The sequence below is a fragment of the Ahaetulla prasina genome, chromosome 2, assembly GCF_028640845.1.
Source record: "Ahaetulla prasina isolate Xishuangbanna chromosome 2, ASM2864084v1, whole genome shotgun sequence".
NCBI lineage: Eukaryota > Metazoa > Chordata > Lepidosauria > Squamata > Colubridae > Ahaetulla > Ahaetulla prasina.
This window is the reverse complement of record NC_080540.1, coordinates 183,060,162-183,083,436: the sequence shown is the minus strand read 5'-3', so window position 1 is coordinate 183,083,436 and position 23,275 is coordinate 183,060,162. Positions and strand designations below refer to the sequence as shown.

General features: G+C 44.2%; 1 protein-coding gene across 1 annotated transcript in view; it reads left to right on the top strand.

The window, feature by feature from the left end:
- PLPPR2 (phospholipid phosphatase related 2) overlaps positions 1 to 23,275 on the top strand; it is a 53,302-nt gene that overhangs the window by 10,418 nt on the left and 19,609 nt on the right. The window contains exons 2-8 of the mRNA XM_058172877.1: positions 190 to 365; positions 12,451 to 12,615; positions 15,148 to 15,208; positions 15,848 to 15,934; positions 18,055 to 18,243; positions 20,297 to 20,417; positions 20,506 to 20,762. Of these exons, the coding sequence (XP_058028860.1) occupies positions 15,869 to 15,934; positions 18,055 to 18,243; positions 20,297 to 20,417; positions 20,506 to 20,762 (633 nt within the window). The 5' untranslated portion in view covers positions 190 to 365; positions 12,451 to 12,615; positions 15,148 to 15,208; positions 15,848 to 15,868. The remainder of the gene's footprint in view (positions 1 to 189; positions 366 to 12,450; positions 12,616 to 15,147; positions 15,209 to 15,847; positions 15,935 to 18,054; positions 18,244 to 20,296; positions 20,418 to 20,505; positions 20,763 to 23,275) is intronic.

Below are 23,275 nucleotides of genomic sequence, written 5' to 3'. Positions count from 1 at the left end.
ACTTTTATGCATAGACCCTATTCTCATTTGGAATAGCATTACTGTATGAAATTTATAGCATACTCATTTTTGCTATGTATTTTGGAGATCAGTAGCATCCTCCTTAAAATCCTACTCCTGGCTTCTTCAGAAGGAAATGTTGTCCTCAGACTTCAAGCTAACCAAATCTTTTCTCATATGTATCTCTAGCCATGGTTTGCTGCGATCTTTTGAACTACCCTGTAATCTTCCAACACACACTCACTTGATTCATTCCAGCACCATAGGATAACTTCTAAGCACCATAGGATAACTTCTAAGAACTGCAAAATGAAAGCTGTTTCCCTGAGCACCAGTGATGGATTTCTATCGGTTCATGCGAACAGGTAGGGATAATTTGGCCTGGGTTGCCGAACCTTTAGCGACAGCTGGCTGGCCACACTCCTGAACCTGTCGCCCGGTCGCTGCTCACTCGCAACCCCACCCCCCCCCCGTCCCTCCTCACTTCTCCGGTGGCTTGCCTGCCTAAGCTGCCTTCCCACATGGTGCCTGCCCTGCGCCCCAACTGAGCTGCCTCCTCCTGCCTACAGGTAAGTTGTGCTTGCCCCACCCCTCCCCAGAATTTGCTGCGCCCCCCCCCCCAGTCCCCACCAAGTTCGTGTGGCTGGCTAAGCCACCACAGCCCAGCATGGCTCCATTCCAGGCCATGCTGCCTGCAGCCTAGTTTGCTGTGGGCCACCCACTGTCCCCACCAGGCTCGTGGCCTTACCTTCCTCCCATGGCTGATGGCAGAGGGGAAGGCATGCCAGGGCCCATGAGGAACATTGCTATTAAGGAGGACTGCTCTTTGGCCCCAGCCATGCATTTTCAAGCTCGAGCTATTGCAATAGCTTTTCACTCTAAACAGCCCGGGCTTGAAAACATATGGCTGGGCCGAGGAGCGGTCGTCCTTAACAATTTCCAAAACTGCTTCAAGCCCGGTTCCTTCAACCTGGCTGATTCTCTGTGCCTGGTTTCCAGATGGGTCCCCAAAGCGGGTAGAGAAAAGAAGCAGCTGCTGGTCAGATGGAGCGTTGTTCTCCAGCAACCTATTTTCTCTCTCCCCCCACCTGCTCTCTTGCTGGGGGAGCATCTTTCCAGCACAGCGCTTTGGGTCCTGTAAGTGTAAGTCCCATTTGGAAAGCCAGGCAGAGAGAAACAGGTTGAATCCTTTTTCTCTCTGGCGCAGCACTTTCTGGACTTACCACGACCAGCACAGTGCTGCGAAAAACTGTCTCCCAGCCAGAGAGTGGAGGAGGGAAAACAGGTTGCGGAGAACACATGGAGGCTCCATCATGTGTTCTCAGGTCAGCAGCTGCTGCTTCTGTCTCCTGCTACTCTTGCCTGAGAGAGAGTCTTTCTACTTTTGGGAGTCGGACTCCTGCAAGTCCCATCTGAAAAGCCTGTGCTTTCCCAGGGCCCCAAGGCTGCCTCCCACCTGGAGCTCCTCTTTTGGCCACTGCTGTTCCCCTCCCCACCTGCTGTGAGTGCTGCCACCTGGAGCTTCCATTTTGGCCATCCTCCAGTTTTGACCTTCTCCTCCCCATTCCCCTTGCTTTTCCATTTCTGTGCCCCGGATTCTGCTTCTTATACCTCCTCCTCCCCATTCTGTCCCCTCGCTTTTCCATTTCTGCACCCCAGATTCTCACTCTTACACCTTCACCTTTGTGCCCAACCCTCCCCTCGCTTCTCCACTTTTGCCTCTGTGCCCGGCACTGGCAACAGCTTTGCCTTTATGGAAGGAGGTAAGCCAATGCCCCTTGAAGCTGTGTTGGGATGGGTTGGGATCAGCTGTGGGATCCCAGTGCTGGCGGGCTGGACTGGGTGCTTGCCCACCACTGCCCAGGGCTCTGCAATGGAAGGCTTTGCTTTAGGGTACAGTGAGGGTGGCAGTGTGTGAAGCCTTGACCTAGTATGGCTTCCAACAGAGGGTGGCACAGGAGATACCCACCAGAGGCTCAAAAGCCAAAACCCTTCATTGGGATACCACACATGTTAAATCACTGACACCCAACATCTGATGGGCATCCTCTCCCATGAACCCCCATCCCCTTGGCCCCCAAAGTACACCATGCTCCAAGGCTTTGTGGAAAATGTCTGGAAGTCAGTGGAGGGGTGCTTTGGTCTCCTCCCAAAGGACAGCCCCATAAGGAGGCCCTAGGGATCTAACCAGCATTGCCTTTGAAAGCTAAACTTTGGATGGAAATTTCAGAAATTTTGAACTCTATTTCTGGGCTTCTTGGATGTTGGAGAAATGTTTGCTTTTGTCACATAATTATATTTATGCAATCCAATAATTTCCCCAAACTTAATAAAACACTAGTAAAGAATTGTAAATACATGTATTTTAAAGAAGCAATATTCTTGTTACATCTCCAATGGATTGCTATTTTGGTAATCCTTTTTATGTAACTGAGTCCAGTAAATTATAAATATTATTTTTGTTGTGTAAATCATAATGTGAGCCATTGAGATTCTTGCAATAGAAATTGAAATACTTAGAAACAGTGGTTTTAAACTGGAAAGAAAAGGCTGGAGAGAATCTCCTCCTAGTATAAATGCTCACAATTTAATCCCTATTTCAATTGTGGTATCTAGGATGTGTGGATAGGATATCACTGCGTGTTTGACAGCATTACCCATAAATATATAAAGATCAGAAGCCATACTTCACTAAGGCACTTAGCCTGTGCAGAGTTGGCCTGAATCTGCCTTAATGAAAGATTCTATCTAAAGATGAGTTGCTTTGTTTGTGTTATCAAGCTGATCTACCTAGATTGGAAGTTGCCCTCTGCTGTGGTAGAAAACTTAAAGGGATGCCAATAATTGCAAAGTTTCAAATAATCATTGTATCATTTCCAAAGCTAACAGGTTTCAGTGAGTCACTAATCTTTCAGATAAGCTAATCTTTCAGATAAGCCAGGAGCAGGATTCCCAAAATTTATATTTATAATTTTATTAGAAATTACACTAACACAGATAAAAGCATGAGGGAAGGCTGTCTCAACCAGCTAGCATCCTTACCACTCATAATTGGAAACAGGGATTCCCTTTCGAGAAGAGCCAGCCTCCCTCATGCAGGACCAGGGAGCTCTTCTTCCCTGCCACCTCCTTTTGTTCTCTGGAGATTGTCAAGGCAGAAGTTGGACTCAGAGGAAACTGCTTCCTGCAAACTTTCTCCTCCACGGTTCTACACACAGCAGCAACCTTTGCTGGGAGGATGCACCAGACAGGGAAATGCCAACAATGTCTGGGATTGGGAGAAGAACATCTTCTTTGGCATGCTGTTCACACACGCATGTGTGTGCGCGCACACACACACACACACACACACACATACCATTCCAAGTTTGGAGATTTTATCCACATTTGAGTTTACAAACTGCCAATCATGCTGGGCTAGAGGAGAAGGTGCTCACCTTCCTACGTGGATAAAAGTCACAAAATTTAGAATGTGTGTATATGTGTGCCCGCATGCACTAGGCTGTCAGGAGTTTGGGAAGGTGAGGAGCTTGTGGGGCACCTAATTGTCCCCACATCAAGTTAGCCGGTATGACTTGTTCCGTCCTGAGTCAGCCATGCCTAGTGAGTGGCATTAAGATGACCACACCCACCCAGTCACATGACCAGCAAGCCATGCCCACCAAGCAAGCCACACCCACAGAACTGGTAGTAAAAAATTTGAAACCCACCACAGCTGAGCCCTCCTAAGAACATTATTTTAACCTTTAGGTTATTCCTGCTTTAAAAATAGATTTTCTGCTCTGTTTGAAGCCTAGTTTGATTTTTCTACTTGGCCATTTTTCATGCTTCCATAATAATCTCTCCTTTCTCTGGATTATATTGCAAATGTGGTTGTCATGAGAGTCTCTTAATTTACAGCATCCAGTTTGAAGAATTTACCTAGTATTTTCATTATAAAATTACTGCAAAACACTGAGGAAATATTTGTGATTGTCTGTCTCAGTTGTGGTTTAAGACTTTTCTACTTGATCTGTTAATTATAGGATGGTTTATTTTATATAAGAAAAGATGGGGAACCAGGTTTTTTTTTAAAGTAAATTCTGCCAAACACATATGGCTTTTTCCTAGCAATCAAAATCTCTAGTACTACCATTACTCTTGTGACAGCTATAGAACAAGGTTGATTTTAAATTTGTTACAAATACATATACATAATTTGCCAGAATCAGCAAATGGCAAATTAACATTTGTTAATCCTCTGAGCGGTTACATTAGCTGCCTTTGAAAATCTCAAAGCTTTGAACATATCAGACAAAAGTATTTTTAGAGGCAGTCAACTATCACGGATCCGCTGTTAGACCCTTGCAATTTGCATACCGAACAAATAGATCAACAGATGATGCTGTTCATATGGCTCTGCACTACATCCTACAACATCTTGAATCTCCAAAGACCTATGCAAGAGGCCTCTTTGTAGACTTTAGTTCAGCATTCAACACCATCATTCCAGACACTCTTCTAACTAAGCTAAACCAGCTACAGATACCTGAACAGACTTGTAAGTGGATCACAAGCTTCCTAACAAACAGGAAGCAGCAGGTGAAGCTAAGCAGAATCACATCAGATACCTGTACAATTAGCACAGGGTCCCCACAAGGCTGTGTGTTGTCCTCACTTCTCTCTGTATACCTATGACTGCATCTCTAACGATCCACCTGTTAAACTACTGAAGTTTGCAGATAACACAATAGTCGGTCTCATTGAGACAATGATGAATCAACATACAGATGGGAGGTTGAAGATCTAGCCTTGTGGTGCGACCGAAACAATCTGGAACTGAACACACTCAAAACTGTAGAAATGGTGGTGGACTTTAGGAGAAACCCTTCCATACTTCCACCTCTCACAATACTAGACAACACAGATCAACAGTAGAGACCTTCAAATTTCTAGGTTCTACCATATCTCAAGATCTAAAATGGACAGCTAATATCAAAAACATCATCCAAAAAGCACAAAAAAGAATGTTCTTTCTGTGCCAACTCAAAGCTCAAACTTCCCAAGGAGCTGCTGATACAGTTCATGGCTCAGCTGTACACCTTCTCTCACGTACTCTAAATGTGAATCTGGGACAACCAGTAGATAATATCCAAACTCTCTCACTTAATTTGAGTTTCTTCAGAATGATTCCGTGTCAATGACTAGAAGTTAAGTCTGAGGTCAGGGAGAAAACCAAGCTGAGACTTCGGAGGGATGCCCTAATTAAATCATGAGCCTGGAGCCAAGCTTCAAAAGAAATCCAGTTATTTATTAGGAGCTTCATGTCGGCATGTTCCCAAGTGAAGCCAGCTCTGACCCTATGTAATTTACATCCCAATCATGACCCTGTTTTCCCTCCCCCCCCCAGGATGTGTCATCAATCACATTCATCAATGGAGAATTTCGCGGGTTATAGAGACCACTCCCCTCGCGCCGGCGCCACCCGTCGCTGTCGGCGGGGCGGGCGGAGATGCGAGGTGCACAGCATCTGCGACTCCCGCTGGCTGAAGGCGCTTCCAATACCTGGTTGCGTGGCAAAGTGCGGGACCGAGTTCACCTGGGTCAGCGCCTCCGGCGTCACGCCCGGACCTGGTGCGGGCCTTCCACGAGCAGAACCCGGCCCGACCGCATCCCGATCGTCAGCCCGGGGAAGGGCCCTGCGGTGAGGATAGTGTTGTGTCTTGCCGCCCTCAGAGCAGCGGGGCCTTCTTACCTGCTCCCCAACACTGAGGAATGTATGCCTCCGGTCCCAGTCCTGGCTCCATGCCCCACAAACTGCAGAAGGAGCATCTCCTGCCCCAGCCCTGACTCCATGCCCAGGCAAGCGGGCAGCTAGACCCCTCCCCTCCTCCACAGCAGGTGAGCCTGAGGAGGTTTACTCCCAAGAACAGCTGATTGGTGTGACCCTCGCATCAGAAGATTGGAGGCGGAGGCAACAGAGGAAGGAGGGCAGGCCTTAATGAGTGCTGAGTCATGGAGCCACACCCCATGGCCTATATAAAGGAGCTACTTTCTGGCAGTCTCTGAGTCAGGCAAAAGTCAAACTTATCTTGCTGAAGTCACTTACTGGTCTCCTGCCTGCTCTGAGGACTTTGCTAGGACTTTGGGCAGAGCTGCAGAGGCAAGCCTGATTCGGATTTCCCGGACCCAGCCGTCAGCGGAGGAGCGGGACACTACAGGAGGACTGCTCTTTGGCCCCAGCCATGCATTTTCAAGCCCGAGCTATTGCAATAGCTTTTCACTCTAAACAGCCCGGGCTTGAAAACATATGGCTGGGCCGAGGAGCGGTCGTCCTTAACAATTTCCAAAACTGCTTCAAGCCCGGTTCCTTCAACCTGGCTGATTCTCTGTGCCTGGTTTCCAGATGGGTCCCCAAAGCGGGTAGAGAAAAGAAGCAGCTGCTGGTCAGATGGAGCGTTGTTCTCCAGCAACCTATTTTCTCTCTCCCCCCACCTGCTCTCTTGCTGGGGGAGCATCTTTCCAGCACAGCGCTTTGGGTCCTGTAAGTGTAAGTCCCATTTGGAAAGCCAGGCAGAGAGAAACAGGTTGAATCCTTTTTCTCTCTGGCGCAGCACTTTCTGGACTTACCACGACCAGCACAGTGCTGCGAAAAACTGTCTCCCAGCCAGAGAGTGGAGGAGGGAAAACAGGTTGCCGGAGAACACATGGAGGGCTCCATCATGTGTTCTCCAGGTCAGCAGCTGCTGCTTCTGTCTCCTGCTACTCTTGCCTGAGAGAGAGAGTCTTTCTACTTTTTGGGAGTCGGACTCCTGCAAGTCCCATCTGAAAAGCCTGTGCTTTCCCAGGGCCCCAAGGGCTGCCTCCCCACCTGGAGCTCCTCTTTTGGCCACTGCTGTTCCCCCTCCCCCACCTGCTGTGAGTGCTGCCACCTGGAGCTTCCATTTTGGCCACAGCCATCCCCTCCAGTTTGCGGTGACCTTCTCCTCCCCATTCCCCCCTCGCTTTTCCATTTCTGTGCCCCGGATTCTGCTTCTTATACCTCCTCCTCCCCATTCTGTCCCCTCGCTTTTCCATTTCTGCACCCCAGATTCTCACTCTTACACCTTCACCTTTGTGCCCAACCCTCCCCTCGCTTCTCCACTTTTGCCTCTGTGCCCGGCACTGGCAACAGCTTTGCCTTTATGGAAGGAGGTAAGCCAATGCCCCCCTGACGAAGCTGTGTTGGGATGGGTTGGGATCAGCTGTGGGATCCCAGTGCTGGCGGGCTGGACTGGGTGCTTGCCCACCACTGCCCAGGGCTCTGGAATAGAAGGCTTTGCTTTAGGGTACAGTGAGGGTGGCAGTGTGTGGAAGCCTTCGGCCTAGTATGGCTTCCAACAGAGGGTGGCACAGGAGATACCCACCAGAGGCTCAAAAGCCAAAACCCTTCATTGGGATACCACACATGTTAAATCACTGACACCCAACATCTGATGGGCATCCTCTCCCATGAACCCCCATCCCCTTGGCCCCCAAAGTACACCATGCTCCAAGGCTTTGTGGAAAATGTCTGGAAGTCAGTGGAGGGGTGCTTTGGTCTCCTCCCAAAGGACAGCCCCATAAGGAGGCCCTAGGGATCTAACCAGCATTGCCTTTGAAAGCTAAACTTTGGATGGAAATTTCAGAAATTTTGAACTCTATTTCTGGGCTTCTTGGATGTTGGAGAGAAATTTTGTTTTTTGTCACATAATTATATTTATGCAATCCAATAATTTCCCCAAACTTAATAAAACACTAGTAAAGAATTGTAAATACATGTATTTTAAAGAAGCAATATTCTTGTTACATCTCCAATGGATTGCTATTTTGGTAATCCTTTTTATGTAACTGAGTCCAGTAAATTATAAATATTATTTTTGTTGTGTAAATCATAATGTGAGAGCCATTGAGATTCTTGCAATAGAAATTGAAATACTTAGAAACAGTGGTTTTAAACTGGAAAGAAAAGGCTGGAGAGAATCTCCTCCTAGTATAAATGCTCACAATTTAATCCCTATTTCAATTGTGGTATCTAGGATGTGTGGATAGGATATCACTGCGTGTTTGACAGCATTACCCATAAATATATAAAGATCAGAAGCCATACTTCACTAAGGCACTTAGCCTGTGCAGAGTTGGCCTGAATCTGCCTTAATGAAAGATTCTATCTAAAGATGAGTTGCTTTGTTTGTGTTATCAAGCTGATCTACCTAGATTGGAAGTTGCCCTCTGCTGTGGTAGAAAACTTAAAGGGATGCCAATAATTGCAAAGTTTCAAATAATCATTGTATCATTTCCAAAGCTAACAGGTTTCAGTGAGTCACTAATCTTTCAGATAAGCTAATCTTTCAGATAAGCCAGGAGCAGGATTCCCAAAATTTATATTTATAATTTTATTAGAAATTACACTAACACAGATAAAAGCATGAGGGAAGGCTGTCTCAACCAGCTAGCATCCTTACCACTCATAATTGGAAACAGGGATTCCCTTTCGAGAAGAGCCAGCCTCCCTCATGCAGGACCAGGGAGCTCTTCTTCCCTGCCACCTCCTTTTGTTCTCTGGAGATTGTCAAGGCAGAAGTTGGACTCAGAGGAAACTGCTTCCTGCAAACTTTCTCCTCCACGGTTCTACACACAGCAGCAACCTTTGCTGGGAGGATGCACCAGACAGGGAAATGCCAACAATGTCTGGGATTGGGAGAAGAACATCTTCTTTGGCATGCTGTTCACACACGCATGTGTGTGCGTGCACACACACACACACACACACACACACACACACACACACCATTCCAAGTTTGGAGATTTTATCCACATTTGAGTTACAAACTGCCAATCATGCTGGGCTAGAGGAGAAGGTGCTCACCTTCCTACGTGGATAAAAGTCACGAAATTTAGAATGTGTGTATATGTGTGCCCGCATGCACTAGGCTGTCAGGAGTTTGGGAAGGTGAGGAGCTTGTGGGGCACCTAATTGTCCCCACATCAAGTTAGCCGGTATGACTTGTTCCGTCCTGAGTCAGCCATGCCTAGTGAGTGGCATTAAGATGACCACACCCACCCAGTCACATGACCAGCAAGCCATGCCCACCAAGCAAGCCACACCCACAGAACTGGTAGTAAAAAATTTGAAACCCACCACAGCTGAGCCCTCCTAAGAACATTATTTTAACCTTTAGGTTATTCCTGCTTTAAAAATAGATTTTCTGCTCTGTTTGAAGCCTAGTTTGATTTTTCTACTTGGCCATTTTTCATGCTTCCATAATAATCTCTCCTTTCTCTGGATTATATTGCAAATGTGGTTGTCATGAGAGTCTCTTAATTTACAGCATCCAGTTTGAAGAATTTACCTAGTATTTTCATTATAAAATTACTGCAAAACACTGAGGAAATATTTGTGATTGTCTGTCTCAGTTGTGGTTTAAGACTTTTCTACTTGATCTGTTAATTATAGGATGGTTTATTTTATATAAGAAAAGATGGGGAACCAGGTTTTTTTTTAAAGTAAATTCTGCCAAACACATATGGCTTTTTCCTAGCAATCAAAATCTCTAGTACTACCATTACTCTTGTGACAGCTATAGAACAAGGTTGATTTTAAATTTGTTACAAATACATATACATAATTTGCCAGAATCAGCAAATGGCAAATTAACATTTGTTAATCCTCTGGAGCGGTTACATTAGCTGCCTTTGAAAATCTCAAAGCTTTGAACATATCAGACAAAAGTATTTTTAGAGGCAGTCAACTATCACGGATCCGCTGTTAGACCCCTTGCAATTTGCATACCGAGCAAATAGATCAACAGATGATGCTGTTCATATGGCTCTGCACTACATCCTACAACATCTTGAATCTCCAAAGACCTATGCAAGGGTCCTCTTTGTAGACTTTAGTTCAGCATTCAACACCATCATTCCAGACACTCTTCTAACTAAGCTAAACCAGCTACAGATACCTGAACAGACTTGTAAGTGGATCACAAGCTTCCTAACAAACAGGAAGCAGCAGGTGAAGCTAAGCAGAATCACATCAGATACCTGTACAATTAGCACAGGGTCCCCACAAGGCTGTGTGTTGTCCTCACTTCTCTCTGTATACCTATGACTGCATCTCTAACGATCCACCTGTTAAACTACTGAAGTTTGCAGATAACACAACAGTGATCGGTCTCATTCGAGACAATGATGAATCAGCATACAGATGGGAGGTTGAAGATCTAGCCTTGTGGTGCGACCGAAACAATCTGGAACTGAACACACTCAAAACTGTAGAAATGGTGGTGGACTTTAGGAGAAACCCTTCCATACTTCCACCTCTCACAATACTAGACAACACAGATCAACAGTAGAGACCTTCAAATTTCTAGGTTCTACCATATCTCAAGATCTAAAATGGACAGCTAATATCAAAAACATCATCCAAAAAGCACAAAAAAGAATGTTCTTTCTGTGCCAACTCAGAAAGCTCAAACTTCCCAAGGAGCTGCTGATACAGTTCATGGCTCAGCTGTACACCTTCTCTCACGTACTCTAAATGTGAATCTGGGACAACCAGTAGATAATATCCAAACTCTCTCACTTAATTTGAGTTTCTTCAGAATGATTCCGTGTCAATGACTAGAAGTTAAGTCTGAGGTCAGGGAGAAAACCAAGCTGAGACTTCGGAGGGATGCCCTAATTAAATCATGAGCCTGGAGCCAAGCTTCAAAAGAAATCCAGTTATTTATTAGGAGCTTCATGTCGGCATGTTCCCAAGTGAAGCCAGCTCTGACCCTATGTAATTTACATCCCAATCATGACCCTGTTTTCCCTCCCCCACCCCCAGGATGTGTCATCAATCACATTCGCCAACGGAGAATTTCGCGGGTTATAGAGACCACTCCCCTCTGGCCGCTGTAGGTAACCCTGGGATACAGCCTTGAGAGATAAGTCTGGAATGTGCATCTATCCTTGGCTGCCATGCCGTTTCATTCATCCCCCCCTTGCTTATGGCAACTCGAGAGCAGGCCAGGGATGCTTTGCGACTTGACACAAGCCTTATGGCATATACAGTATCTATTCAGAAGTCCATACCATGTGGTGCCTTCACTTTTCTTTTGGGTCTATAAAGCTGCCAACAGCTGTGCCAAGACAGGCACAGAGGCCAGGCAAGGGCTGTAAGGCTTACAATTTGGGGAGAGAAAAGTTGTCACTTTGATCCCTTCCACCCCTCAGTCTTGGCTTGGTTGCTGTAAGTGATTCCCTCACCATATTCCATGGACAGAAGGCACTTGGTTGTCATTGTTTTATCTCCAGCAATTTTACATGGGGTAAAATTGCTGGAGAATGGTAGAATTGTATAATTCCAGTATAATTGAAGTAAAACCGACCAAATAAGCACCCAACGGTTTTGATAACCAAGGCCACATTTTTCATGGGCAGGTGGGGGAGGGGACTGGGAGGCTGCAGAGTGAACAGGGTGCCTCACATGGGCAGTGGAGGAAACTTTCTGAGTTTCAAACTGAGTTGCGCTTGAATATTGGACCCAGATTGTTGGGGGCAATATACTGATTTTGTAAACTGCTCAGAGAGTGCTGTAAACACTATGGGATGTACGTCTGCTATTGTTTTTGCTATTTTAGGGCTTGTGCTGTAGTATTCGTGAATTTCCCCTTTGAGGGAGGTGCAAAGGGCTTGAGGGCCACAAAAAGGGCTTAGGAACCATCACTTGCTCTCCCCAGATGTAAAGGATAGCTTTTAAATGCCGTATGCTATTGGTGTTTTTAACAATACGATCCCCATATTTCCATTTCCCTCTGCAAAAAAGCAACCAAACTCTTGCTTTTACTGTCGCAAAAATAAATAGAGAGAAATACAGATGTTTGACATTGCACAAGGATCTTTCAAGCAATTTTATGAAGGATCTGATAAAATTGACAGAAAAAGGCAAGCCAGATTTCTTTCTTCTTACAATTATTTCAATAAGTTACTGTTATCTCTGAATTACATTTTCTGTAACTATTAATTCATGTTTTTCTGTATAATCTGACTGTGAGTTTGAAATGTGTGCACTCAATAATTGTTGTTAAAGCACATTTGGCAACAAATTTGGATTGTTAGTGCTTCATTTTTCCTGTAGTACTAATCATTGGTAGAAATATGAGGCCAGTTATATGAGTATATTACAGGGAAGCTCAGTTCAAACAAGCTGGCTTGTTTAGAATTGGAAGTGAAGCTTTGATTTATTGATTTTAGCTGAGCCTTCTTGATTGTGTGACTCTCACCCATCTGACCCAGAAGAGACACAGCCAGCATTTCATTGAATATCCCCTCTTGAAGCATTCTCCTTCTCTCTATCTCCTCCCTTTGTGTGTGTGTGCCCGCGTGTGTGCATTCATATGTATGTGTGGCACTCCTCTCTCTCTCTCCCTCATTCCAGCTGCTAATGCAAAATAACGTTTCATCCAGCAACCCAGGGTCTAATTACGATATTGGCGTGATCAGCGTGGATGCCTTGCTCCGTCTGGCAGACTGTTAAAATTGCTTGCCAAAGAGAAGGAGGAGGAGACAAGAACTGAGGTGGGCCGAGGAAGCCATGGCTGCTGCCTAAAAAGCCACTCCTACAGAGAGAAGGTGAGAGATGTAGCGGCTGGGCTGTGGGGGGATTTTCCTGCAGGGGATTTTCCTGGTAGCTTGCAATATCTGTCTAGGTTTTCCATTGCTGCTTCTCCATTCATATAAGCATTATTGCAGTTTTGACAACTGCAGTTCTCTCTCTCTGTGTGTGTGTGTGTGTATGTGCACGCGCGCATACATGTTTTAAAAGACTGTGTTGCTAAGCTACATTCTTAGAATGCTGAATGCATCATTTCACCGCACACACATGCCTACACATGTACACACTCTTGCTGTCCTGATTGCTATTTGCAGCAAAATGGTCACTGATGCCATTGGCAAAACCACGGAGGCAGAGAGTGCCACTTTTCTTCAGCTGGGCTCAGAGGGTTGATGAGTTGCCATGGATGTGGGTCACTTGCCAAAGGGCAGGCAGCCCATAGATCTTGCAGCTGGATTCTTACAACACTGGTTACAGTGCTAGAGTTGGACTAGCCCATGAGCAGCATGACTGTCTCTTGCAGGGCTCCAATCTGTGCTGGAGGAAGTGGCAATCATGCAAAGAGGAAGGGGGAGAAAGCAATCAGCCCCAACCCTCTTCTATACTGAGAGAAGAGAGTTTGAATCCCTGTGCATTTATGGGGACTCAGATTTTGGATGAGCTGGGTTTCTAATAGAGGAATCTGTTTTATACTCTCATTTATGTATAGTGATCATTATTCTCTGCTACAGGTTCTCATCCAAATTGTGCACTTATTTACACAAGAATCCTGATTCTCTGCTCAGAATAAATAGCATAAAGCAATATAAGATACAGTATTAACATGTACTAATGTTGTTTGAAGTTGAGTTTGTATGCTTCTTTCTAAGTAGGGCATTCAGATTTTCCAGTTCTTTGGCCAGAGAGGGATGTGCTGCAAAGAGAAGTAAGAAAGGAGCAGAGATTAGGAGAAACAGTGGGGGAATGTGACTAAGTAAAGACATATCTTTTTTCTTATTATATATGAAGATAGAGCAGTATTATTTTCTATTGCACTGACATTTGTACAAAAAAGCATAACTAAGTAATGTCTCTACAAATTGACTATAAAATTCCATTTTTATTTTTGCTACTTGAATGTGAGCAAATATTCACAGTATTTATTTTTAATTAATATTAACATGGTTGGATCAGTGATTATGTAACATCGTACTATGATGAAATTTGCATTAAAACATACTCCTGCTGGCGGGAAAAACAGTTGGAGCTTCTGTATTCCTAGGCATGCTTGTGTTTTTTAACAAGACCACAGTCTTAAGTGAATATGCCACACAATGCTTTATGGGTTTGGCTAGACCACTGAGTCTGGTAGATTTATTCCAGTTCCACTAAATTGGTCTGAAGAATGGGAAGCCACTGCAGTGACCACTGATGGGACAACACCTAGCCTTCTATTTATGATGGATTTGGTCAATCAATGTGTCTGCGGTGACTGTATTTTTCTGGGCTTCCTTTTGCAGCTAGAATTTAAACATATTCAAAAGTCTTGTAGCAAAACTTCCTCTTATAAAAGTTCCTCTTAGATTTCGTAAGGAGTTCAAATTCTCAGCCATGATAAAAGTTGCTCAGTTTTTTCTACAGACTGCAAAATGTCTGTTCTCTGCTTTGAACTATAAGATACTTATCATATTCTTGAGCTGAATCCTGCTTTGATTCCATTAATTCACAAAAATGGTCTTATTTCGGGATACACTTCCACACACTCTTCTCATAGCCAAAGTAAAATTCAGCACCTTCAGAGAGAGAAGTTTAAAATACCTACTTTAATTTGTCTTTTTCCCTGACTCCTCAGAATCAGATGCTGACTGGCTGGCTAGCTGGATCCTGGAACCTTTATGGTTTGGTTTTGTACATTAGATATTAAAATGCATATTCACTCAGAAGAAAACCCTGCATTGATCCATGCTCACAGTAACGTGCACAAGATTTCTACAATATAATTTTAGGAGAAGTAGAAATTTGAAGGCAGGAAGGTAGCTTTGAAAAATATACAGTCTATGTATTGCTTTTTCAAAATAGTATTTTAAAATATTCATTTCCCCCAATTTTACAGGTAATCTTCAATTTACAACAGTTTGTTTAATGACCGTTCGAAGTTACACCACCACTGAAAAGGGTGGCTTATGACCATTTTTCACTTACAACCATTGCAGCATCCCTATAGTCATGTGATTAAAATTCAGATGTTTGACTACTAGTTCATACTTATAATGGTTGCAGTGTCCCAGGGTCATGTGATCATCTTTTGTAATCGTCTGACAAGCAAAGTCAATGGGGAAGCCAGATTCACTTAACAACTGTGTTACTAACTTAAAAACTGCAAAGATTCACTTAACAAATCTGGTAGGAAAGATTGTAAAATGGGGTAAAATTGACTTAACAAATGTTTCCGTTAGCAACAGAAATGTGGGGCTTAGTTGTGGTCATAAGCTGAAAACTACTTGTATTATATATCACCATAATTTTTTTTAAAAAAACCTAAGAGGCATTATTATTTTGTTCTCTTGTAGATGCCATATCCTCCTTGAGTTGTTAGAACGACTTTATACTTTACACAAGGCACTTGACAAGGTAGGGTGAGTTTGCTAAACCTGAGCACCTGGACTCCAAAAGAGGAGATGTTTTGGTCAGGTAGTTTTCATATAGAATATCAAAGTTGTTGCTTGACCTTAAAGCAACTATTCTCAAACTGTAGGACTTCTGGGAGAAGGAGAAGAATGTCACAAGCAATTTGGAGTCACAGTTTTTTTTTAAAAAAACCTGAACAGGCATTTGGAGGCACAATGTCAGTTCTGTCAAAATGTTCTGTGGTCTTTGCTACTAATTTTCCTGTCAAAGGCCGAAGCGGGCAAATCCGTATTGTAACCACAAACACCTTTGATATTTAGATTAAAATGTAATCATTAAAAATTAACCATGGTATTTATTCCCTGCCCCAGCTTATTCCTAGGGAAGTAATTCTTGAGAGAGCATATATGTTCACTTATTGTTTTAGGGGGCTCAGGACACAATCCAGTTTGAACACACCTGCCTTAAAATATGAGTTCACATGAGTGTTTGGAAATATCGGGGGGGGGGGAATCCTGTAGGGAAGAGTTATGCTTGCCTAAAATAGAGTACAACTTCTTCTTGGGGTTTTCTTTAGCATGTACATAGCAGAGGGGTGTTAGAGGATTCCCCCTACCCTATAAATCATGTTATTTCTTGCAGACGTGTCCAGGTCTAATTGCTATGGCTGGTGGAAAGCAGGCACTTAAGAGAAGCATAACCATTATACCTTGTTTTGTATTTGTGGAGGTAAGAAAACCAGGGAATTTGACCAAGTTCCCTGTCTCTGTCTCCCTCCCTCCCTCCCTCCCTCTCCCCCCCCCCTCTCTCTCTCTCTCTCACACACACACACACACAGACTGCCATTCTCACAGTACTAGGAAGGAGTTATCCACACTCAAATGCTGCAGCCAGTTCAGTTTAGGGTTATAAGAGTAGTAGTGAGATAGAGGGATTTTGCATTTTGCAGGGATTGTTCTTTCAAGACTTGGAACCAAAGACCTTTTTCCTAGTGTTCCTGGAAGCTGCTCAGTAGAACTTGAACCACAGTTGCCCAATGCATCTGCTATATTACAAGAAAAGCTGCTTGGGTACTTCACAGCATTGCTTGGATGGATCTCTGTATATAGGCCAGCCCTGCTCTTCTTGGTAGATGACTAGTCTTCAGTATTCCATATTCCACATATGGAGGTCATTGTGGGTAGGATGGCCAGCATTAACAGATCAGGATTAGGAAAACCGGTGTCATTGTGAGAAGGGAGTGTACTGGTATCCTTAACTGTTTTACACCATCTAATCATCTGGTTGTTTGCAGTCCATATCTCATAGTTTTACTAGTGTGTCCCTCCTTTCTTTTAGTGGCCTAGAACAGGGGTCACTAACCTTTTGGAGCTCAGGGACCACTAAATTCATAATTTTAAATACCGGAGACCACTAATATCATCTGCCTAATGATGGGCGGGGCGGGGCTAGGTGGTCATATGACTGGGTGGGCATGGCTAACTCAATGTCACTCACGTTGAGGGTCACCCTGCCAACCTCTACTCACCCCTCCTCTCCCAGCCACTCCTCGCCTCCCCGCCTGGGCTCCTTAGGGCCCCAACAGGAAGCAGTTGTTGGAGCTAAGCAGCCACCAGGAGAAAGAGTTGGCAAAACAACTCAGTTCAAATTGGATCTGACTGAAAAGGAGGTTCAGCAAAAGCACCTCACTGAGAACTAGGAGCATAGGCTTTCCAAGCAGAGGGAAGACCTGCAGGAGTGCAAGGCCAGGCACCGGTGCCTGGAGGCTCAGTGGGCTGAGATGGTCAGCCAGTTCCAGGCCATGATACAGTCCCACTGGAACAAGGCCCTCTGGCTCTTCGCCACCAGCGGCACTTCCCTCCAGCGTTCACCCAAAGCCCCGCACCAGGAGGTCAAAGCAGACCCCAAGTCAGAATTTCTTCCCCCTTCCAACCCTTACAAAAAGACCCCGAAGGGGGAGACTCTCTGCAGCAACACAAACGTTCATTGCACATATCTGTCCCAGGGGGCCATAGTTTGAGGACCCCTGATTTAGGGCAATATTAAAAAGGCAAATAATTTTTTTGTGGATCACCAAAATTTTCTCATGGATCACCAGTGGTCCATGGACCACCAGTTGGTGACCATTGGCCTAGAATACTTCAGCTCTGTTATATGTTAAAGTAGTCAAGAATTTAGTTAGTCTATTGTTCTAGGGCTATATCTACTTACAAACAAGGGTGCAAATCTGAATATCTTCTCCTGAAATAGAACTGTTTTCAAAATTTTCTGTGTAAGTTTTCAGCAAAGCTAGAAAGGTCCTCAAATGTTTGTTGATTGGCTAGCCATTTGGAAAATGCATCTACTTATTTTTAGATATTTCCATGACATATTTTTAAAAATGAGGAAATGGGACATGGCCATTGTTTATAAATGCAAAATAGATTTATTTCCATCCCGTGAAGAGCATTTAGATGCTTCCTGTAAAGTGGATGGACAGAAGAAAACAGACATATATCTGAAACGTCTCCCCTGTCAAATGGAAGCCTACATTCAGTTCACTTCCTCTGGCTTCAGTCCCTGAGAATTGGCCTGGGATCATTTATGAGCTATGAATTGTAAAAAGGGGAATGTCTGGGAAAAGTAGGAAGGAATCAGGAGTGGAGGGATATAGGAGAGGAACACACAGCAGCCTTATTTTGGCGCAGGAAGCTGGGTTCCTCTCTTATTCCTCAACCTGGTATCTGAATAAGAAAAGATGCATAGAAATGTGCATGCGATAATGGTCAGGTGGCAACCATCTGTGATTCCAGAGATCTGAAAGGTCTCCTTGTCTCCCATCCTGATGTGCCATTCTGTTCTTTTTCCAGCTGGGGATCATGGCTGGCACAGTGGTGCTGGCTTACCACTTTGAGTATTCAGACACTTTTCCGGTGCACTTTCAAGGATTCTTCTGCTATGACAATACTTTGGCCAAACCCTATCCTGGGCCAGAGGACAGTAGCCGAGCACCTCCAGTCCTGGTCTACTCTCTTGTTACTGCTGTCCCCACCATCACGGTAAGAGATGCACAAGGGATCTGGGAAGAGAGAGAACCCTTCAAGCGGAAGGGTATTGTATTTTTTCCTATAACTATTGTATTTTACCCTACTTTTATTTAAAATTGTTTGTATGGGACTTTATTGAGGATATGTGTTTAAACTTTGTGCTTAGATATGACCTATAGGCTAATCAATAAAGCTATCTAACCTAATCCTCAAGAGGAAGGGCTGGTAAATGGAACTTGGGATACTTTGGCAATGATAACATAAACATGGCCTCCACTGTGGAGGTATTAATTTCCTTGAGCTGCTAGAGGGGAGAAGTATGAGGGCATCCAGTCATATTTGAAGCTCTGTTGGGAAATGGAGTGAGGATGTATTTGAGGGCTCACAAGACACGTCCAGTCCATTAGAATCATCTGAATGATTATATTCACATTATATTATATTCACATATTCTGTCTGCTCAGATGCTTTCATTGGTGTTGCCTCTCATATAGGTATTTTCAGAATGACCTATGTACCAACCCAAATTTGTTTCTGTAATGTTTTAATTGTTACACTTTTACCTGGCTTTTCCTTCAAATTGCTCAGGAGAAAGCACACAATTCTCTCCCCGTTTATTCTCATAAAACACGATGTATTAAGAGCAGTGCTAATTCAGATAATTCAACATATACCTGAACATGGATCTCTCCCATCCAATATTTTCACCAGTATGATGTGCAACATACCTGCTTTTTATTCCCCACCATCCTCTTCCTGTGTGGGAAAAAATGACCAGAAACTCCAATAAGGATGTCTGAGCCCAGCTTCACAAAAGAGACCCTATTCACTTCAGCTGTTATTATTCCAGTCAGGCTTGCCCCAGCTAGGTCCCTAGGAAAGAAAGACCCTCGACTCCATTTGATTGAAGTGATACGTTCTTTTATTAAGAATTAGTGGTTGCAGCGAAAGCAGGCTAGAACTGAGGTTTCCTCACAAAGCATTACAAAGTTTTCCTTTCTCCCCAGCCCTTCCTACATGACTGGTCCATCATTGTCCAATGGTGTTCTGTATAGGTATTTTGAGAACTGCTCGGATGTTTGGTGCCACTTGGTACAATTTGTATTCCTTCCCCAGGCTCCATGGCCTTGAACAGACTGGTTCTCACACCTCTGGCTTCTCTCAAACTTGTCACCACCACCACCCCTTTGGATCTTCTCTACCCTCTACATGACAATTGCCTGTTTCCTCTTCCCTATCCCCACCCTGGGCCCCCAACAATTTATGGCAGAATGCCAGCAAAGCGCTAAGCTGAAGAGGGTGGATCTGACTGGAGCACTCTCCCTTTTTTTTTTAATGAGGTCCTCAATGCATCACTTTGCTTCCCTAAATGACTTTAATCCATTGAATGGACTTTTCTCTATTGCATCTCCTTTCTCTATCCCTTTGCATGAGCTCTGCTTGCTCCGACAGCCCTTTCTACCCAGTGGGCATTGCTATACAGCTTTTATTTCATTAGCACTTGGGAATACCTTAGTGACCAAAGAGAAAATGGAAATAAAATTATGATTTGCTTTGAACTTAATTCCCACTGATGTAGTCCTATTGTGCTCTGAACTGCTACAGATACTATCTATGGTAGAATTACATTTTTTTCAAGAGTAATGTAAAAAACATGTGTTTCTATTCTGATCTAGGAGAATGCTTTTCAATCTGTTTTGCCAGCACTTCCCAAATTTAGGTTAACAAAACTAGAATTCATCACAGTTACAGATGTAAGGGGGGAAAGTGTCTATGTTTATTCTCATGGAAACACATACTCTGTTTTTCCCTCGGCTTGGGCTGGCCTCTCTCGGACCCTTGGGAGGCTAGAAAATAATGTCACTTCCTGTCAAAATCCCCCCCTCCCATGCTAAGTTTTAGCAGTACTTCACTTATGAGATGAAACATAAGGAATCTTGAAGGAGTCCTCCAGCCCTTTGCAAATGCCTTGGCCAGCCTTTTCCTTACAGAGCTTACTTTAAAGAACTGCTATTAAAGAGGAAGTACAATTTCTCATTCTGCTTCTTTCTCTCTCTCACCCCAGATACTTGTTGGAGAGCTGGCTGCCTTCTTCTTCCAACCCACAAGGCATAAGGAGAAAACCATTATCTCGGGCGAGTGCTGTTATTTCAATCCCCTTCTGCGCCGTATGATCCGCTTCCTGGGTAAGAGGAGAATGCCCCTCCTGCGTAGACCCAGCTGAGCCTCCAGGCTCTGCTCCACCTTCTCATTCCTGTCCTTTTCCTTTCATAGGTGTTTATTCCTTCGGCCTCTTCACTACCACCATCTTTGCCAATGCAGGCCAAGTGGTGACCGGCAACCAGACTCCCCATTTCCTGTCCGTGTGCCAACCAAACTACACTGTGCTGGGCTGCCAACCACCCCCAGGCACAATTTACATCACGGACAAAGCAGCCTGCACTGGCAATCCTCTCCTGGTCACTGCAGCCTGCAAGGCGTTCCCCTCCAAGGACGCTGCCCTCAGCGCCTATGCGGTGGCGTACACTGTGGTATGAAGTGGAAACTAGGTGACAGGACAGACAGAAAGATGGAGGGTGGAGGGCCCAGTTTTGAGGTTCTTCCAGTAATTTACCACCCAGTTCCATTCCCACGCCTCAACCTCCATTTGTATCAAATCCGGTGGGTAGAGGCCAGGCTTGACAATATAAACAGGTACAGAGGCGGTCAAGGTTTGGGAATGAACTCTTCCTTTGAGAAGTCTGAAGTGCCCTCTGGTGGGCACAGTTTGAAAGAAGCATTCACAGTATCTTTTCTCCAGGACAGGATTGGGAGAACTATTGTTTGTGACAAAGCGCTGCCTGCTGTGAGCAAAACTTATCCGTGGCAAGGGCACTTCAGGAAAAAGGATCGGCTTTGATTTCACTGTGTCCATTTTTCATTAGAAGGCAATAAAACCAAATAGGCCTCTTCATGTTATACTGGGGATGTTATACTAGCTTCTCCTCTTTCTCAGCCAGCTGAGTTCCTGTCTTTTGGCCCTTTGCTCCTCTGACACTGTCTGGGTGCTGCAAGTGTCACATGCCATTGACAGAACAAGTATTTTTAAAATCTGAAACACTGGATTAATAATCACATTGTCTACTACAACAACAACAACAAAGAATGCTTGGTGTATGCCACTGAAGATTATTTGAAAAAATAGACATTCTAATTAGATAACGATTTAATGCAACAGTCCTAGAAAGCTAGACACACTGCTTGTTTAGATGCAGTGTTTAGAAACCATAGTATATCAGTTTCTACAGCTGAATATGAGTACAGCATCTGTAAATCTATTTTAAGCAACTGATGCAGGTGGTGGAACTGGCACTAAACTCTTTCCCCCACACAGTTTCTTGGAGTAGTTATTCACTTTGGTTGTAATGCTTAATTACCACATCTGAAAGGTAGGATGGAGGGGAAAATGGTCCTTGACTCTGAACTTAGCAGTGTCAGCAGGGAACAAAAGTTCAAAGTAGGAGGTTTTGATGAGGATTTCTCTGGGAAAAGTGGAGAATTGTTGGGAAACAAGGAGGAGAAGGAGGTATCCTCTTTTGGTCATCTATGAGAGACTTTATATAAATCTGACCACCTGGACAAGTCTTTGCAGTTTTCTTGACAAGACTTTAACTGAACTGAATAGAATAGAATAGAATAGAATAGAATAGAATAGAATAGAATAGAATAGAATAGAATAGAATAGAGCTGGAAGGGACATTGGAGGTCTTTTAGTCAAACCCCCTACTCAAGCAGGAGACCCTGTACCATTTCAGACAAGTGATTGTCCAGTCTCTTCTTAAAAACCTCCAGTGATGAAGCACACAAAACTTCTGGAGGCAAGCTGTTCCACTGGTTAGTTGTCCTCACTGTTAGGAAGTTTCTCCTTAATTCCAGGTTGCTTCTCTCCTTGATTAGTTTCCATCCATTGTTTCTTGTCCTGCCCTCTGGTGCTTTGGAAAATAAGTTGACCCCCTCCTCTTTGTGGCAGTCTCTCAAATACTGGAATACTGCTATCATGTCCGCACCGTCTCCAGTCCTTCTTTTCTTTAGACTAGCCAAACCCAAATACTGCAACTGTTCTTCATATGTTTTAGTTTCTAGGCCTTTAATTATCTTAGTTGCTGTTCTTTGCACTTTTTCAAAAGTCTCAGCACCTGTTTTGTAGTGTGGTGACCAAAATTGGTTGCAGTATTTCAGGTGTAGCCTTACCTGGGCTTTATAATACTTCATGTGATTTTGATTCTATGCCTCGGTTTATACAACCAAGGATTATACTAGCTTTTTTTTTTACTTGTAACTTTGGTTTTTCCTGCCTAGGTGTAAAACCTTGCTTTTCTCCACATTAAATTTCATGTTGTTGGATAGGACCCATTGTTCAAGCCTGTCAAGATCTTTTGGAATCATGAGCTGTAGGATGTTGGCTATTCCTGCCAGCTTAGTGTCATCTGGAAGTTTGATGAGTTCCCCTTCTATTCCCTCATCCAAGTCACTTATGAAGATATTGAAGACTACTGGGCCTAAGACAGAGTCTTGTGGTACCCCACTGCTTACTTCCCTCCATATAGATGTAGTACCATTATGGACTACTAGTTGAGTACAGTTCATCAGCCAGTTACAAGCCCATTGGGGAACTACTGGAGGATTGGAAAAGAGCTGATGTGATTCCCATCTTCAAAAAAGAGAAAAAAATAGACCCAGAAAAATATAAATACGTGATGGCGAACCTATAGCACGCGTGCCCGAAGTGGCACATGGAGCCATGTTGCCTGGCACATGTGGCATTGGCTGTTCCTCTTCCGGGTTTTTAGTGCGCATGCACACATGACAATCAGCTGGCCTTTGTGCATGCGGCAGTGCCGGAAACTGGAAGAGCTGGTCAGTGAGCCGGGAATGGGGCTTCCTTGAACCAGAATTGGAGTGTCCAGAAAGACCAATGGGAATTCTCCCTTCTGCAGCGGCATTGGTTTCTGGGAAGAGTCTCCCTTGACTTCACCCACTGGAGGAGACAGTTCCACGCAGAGAA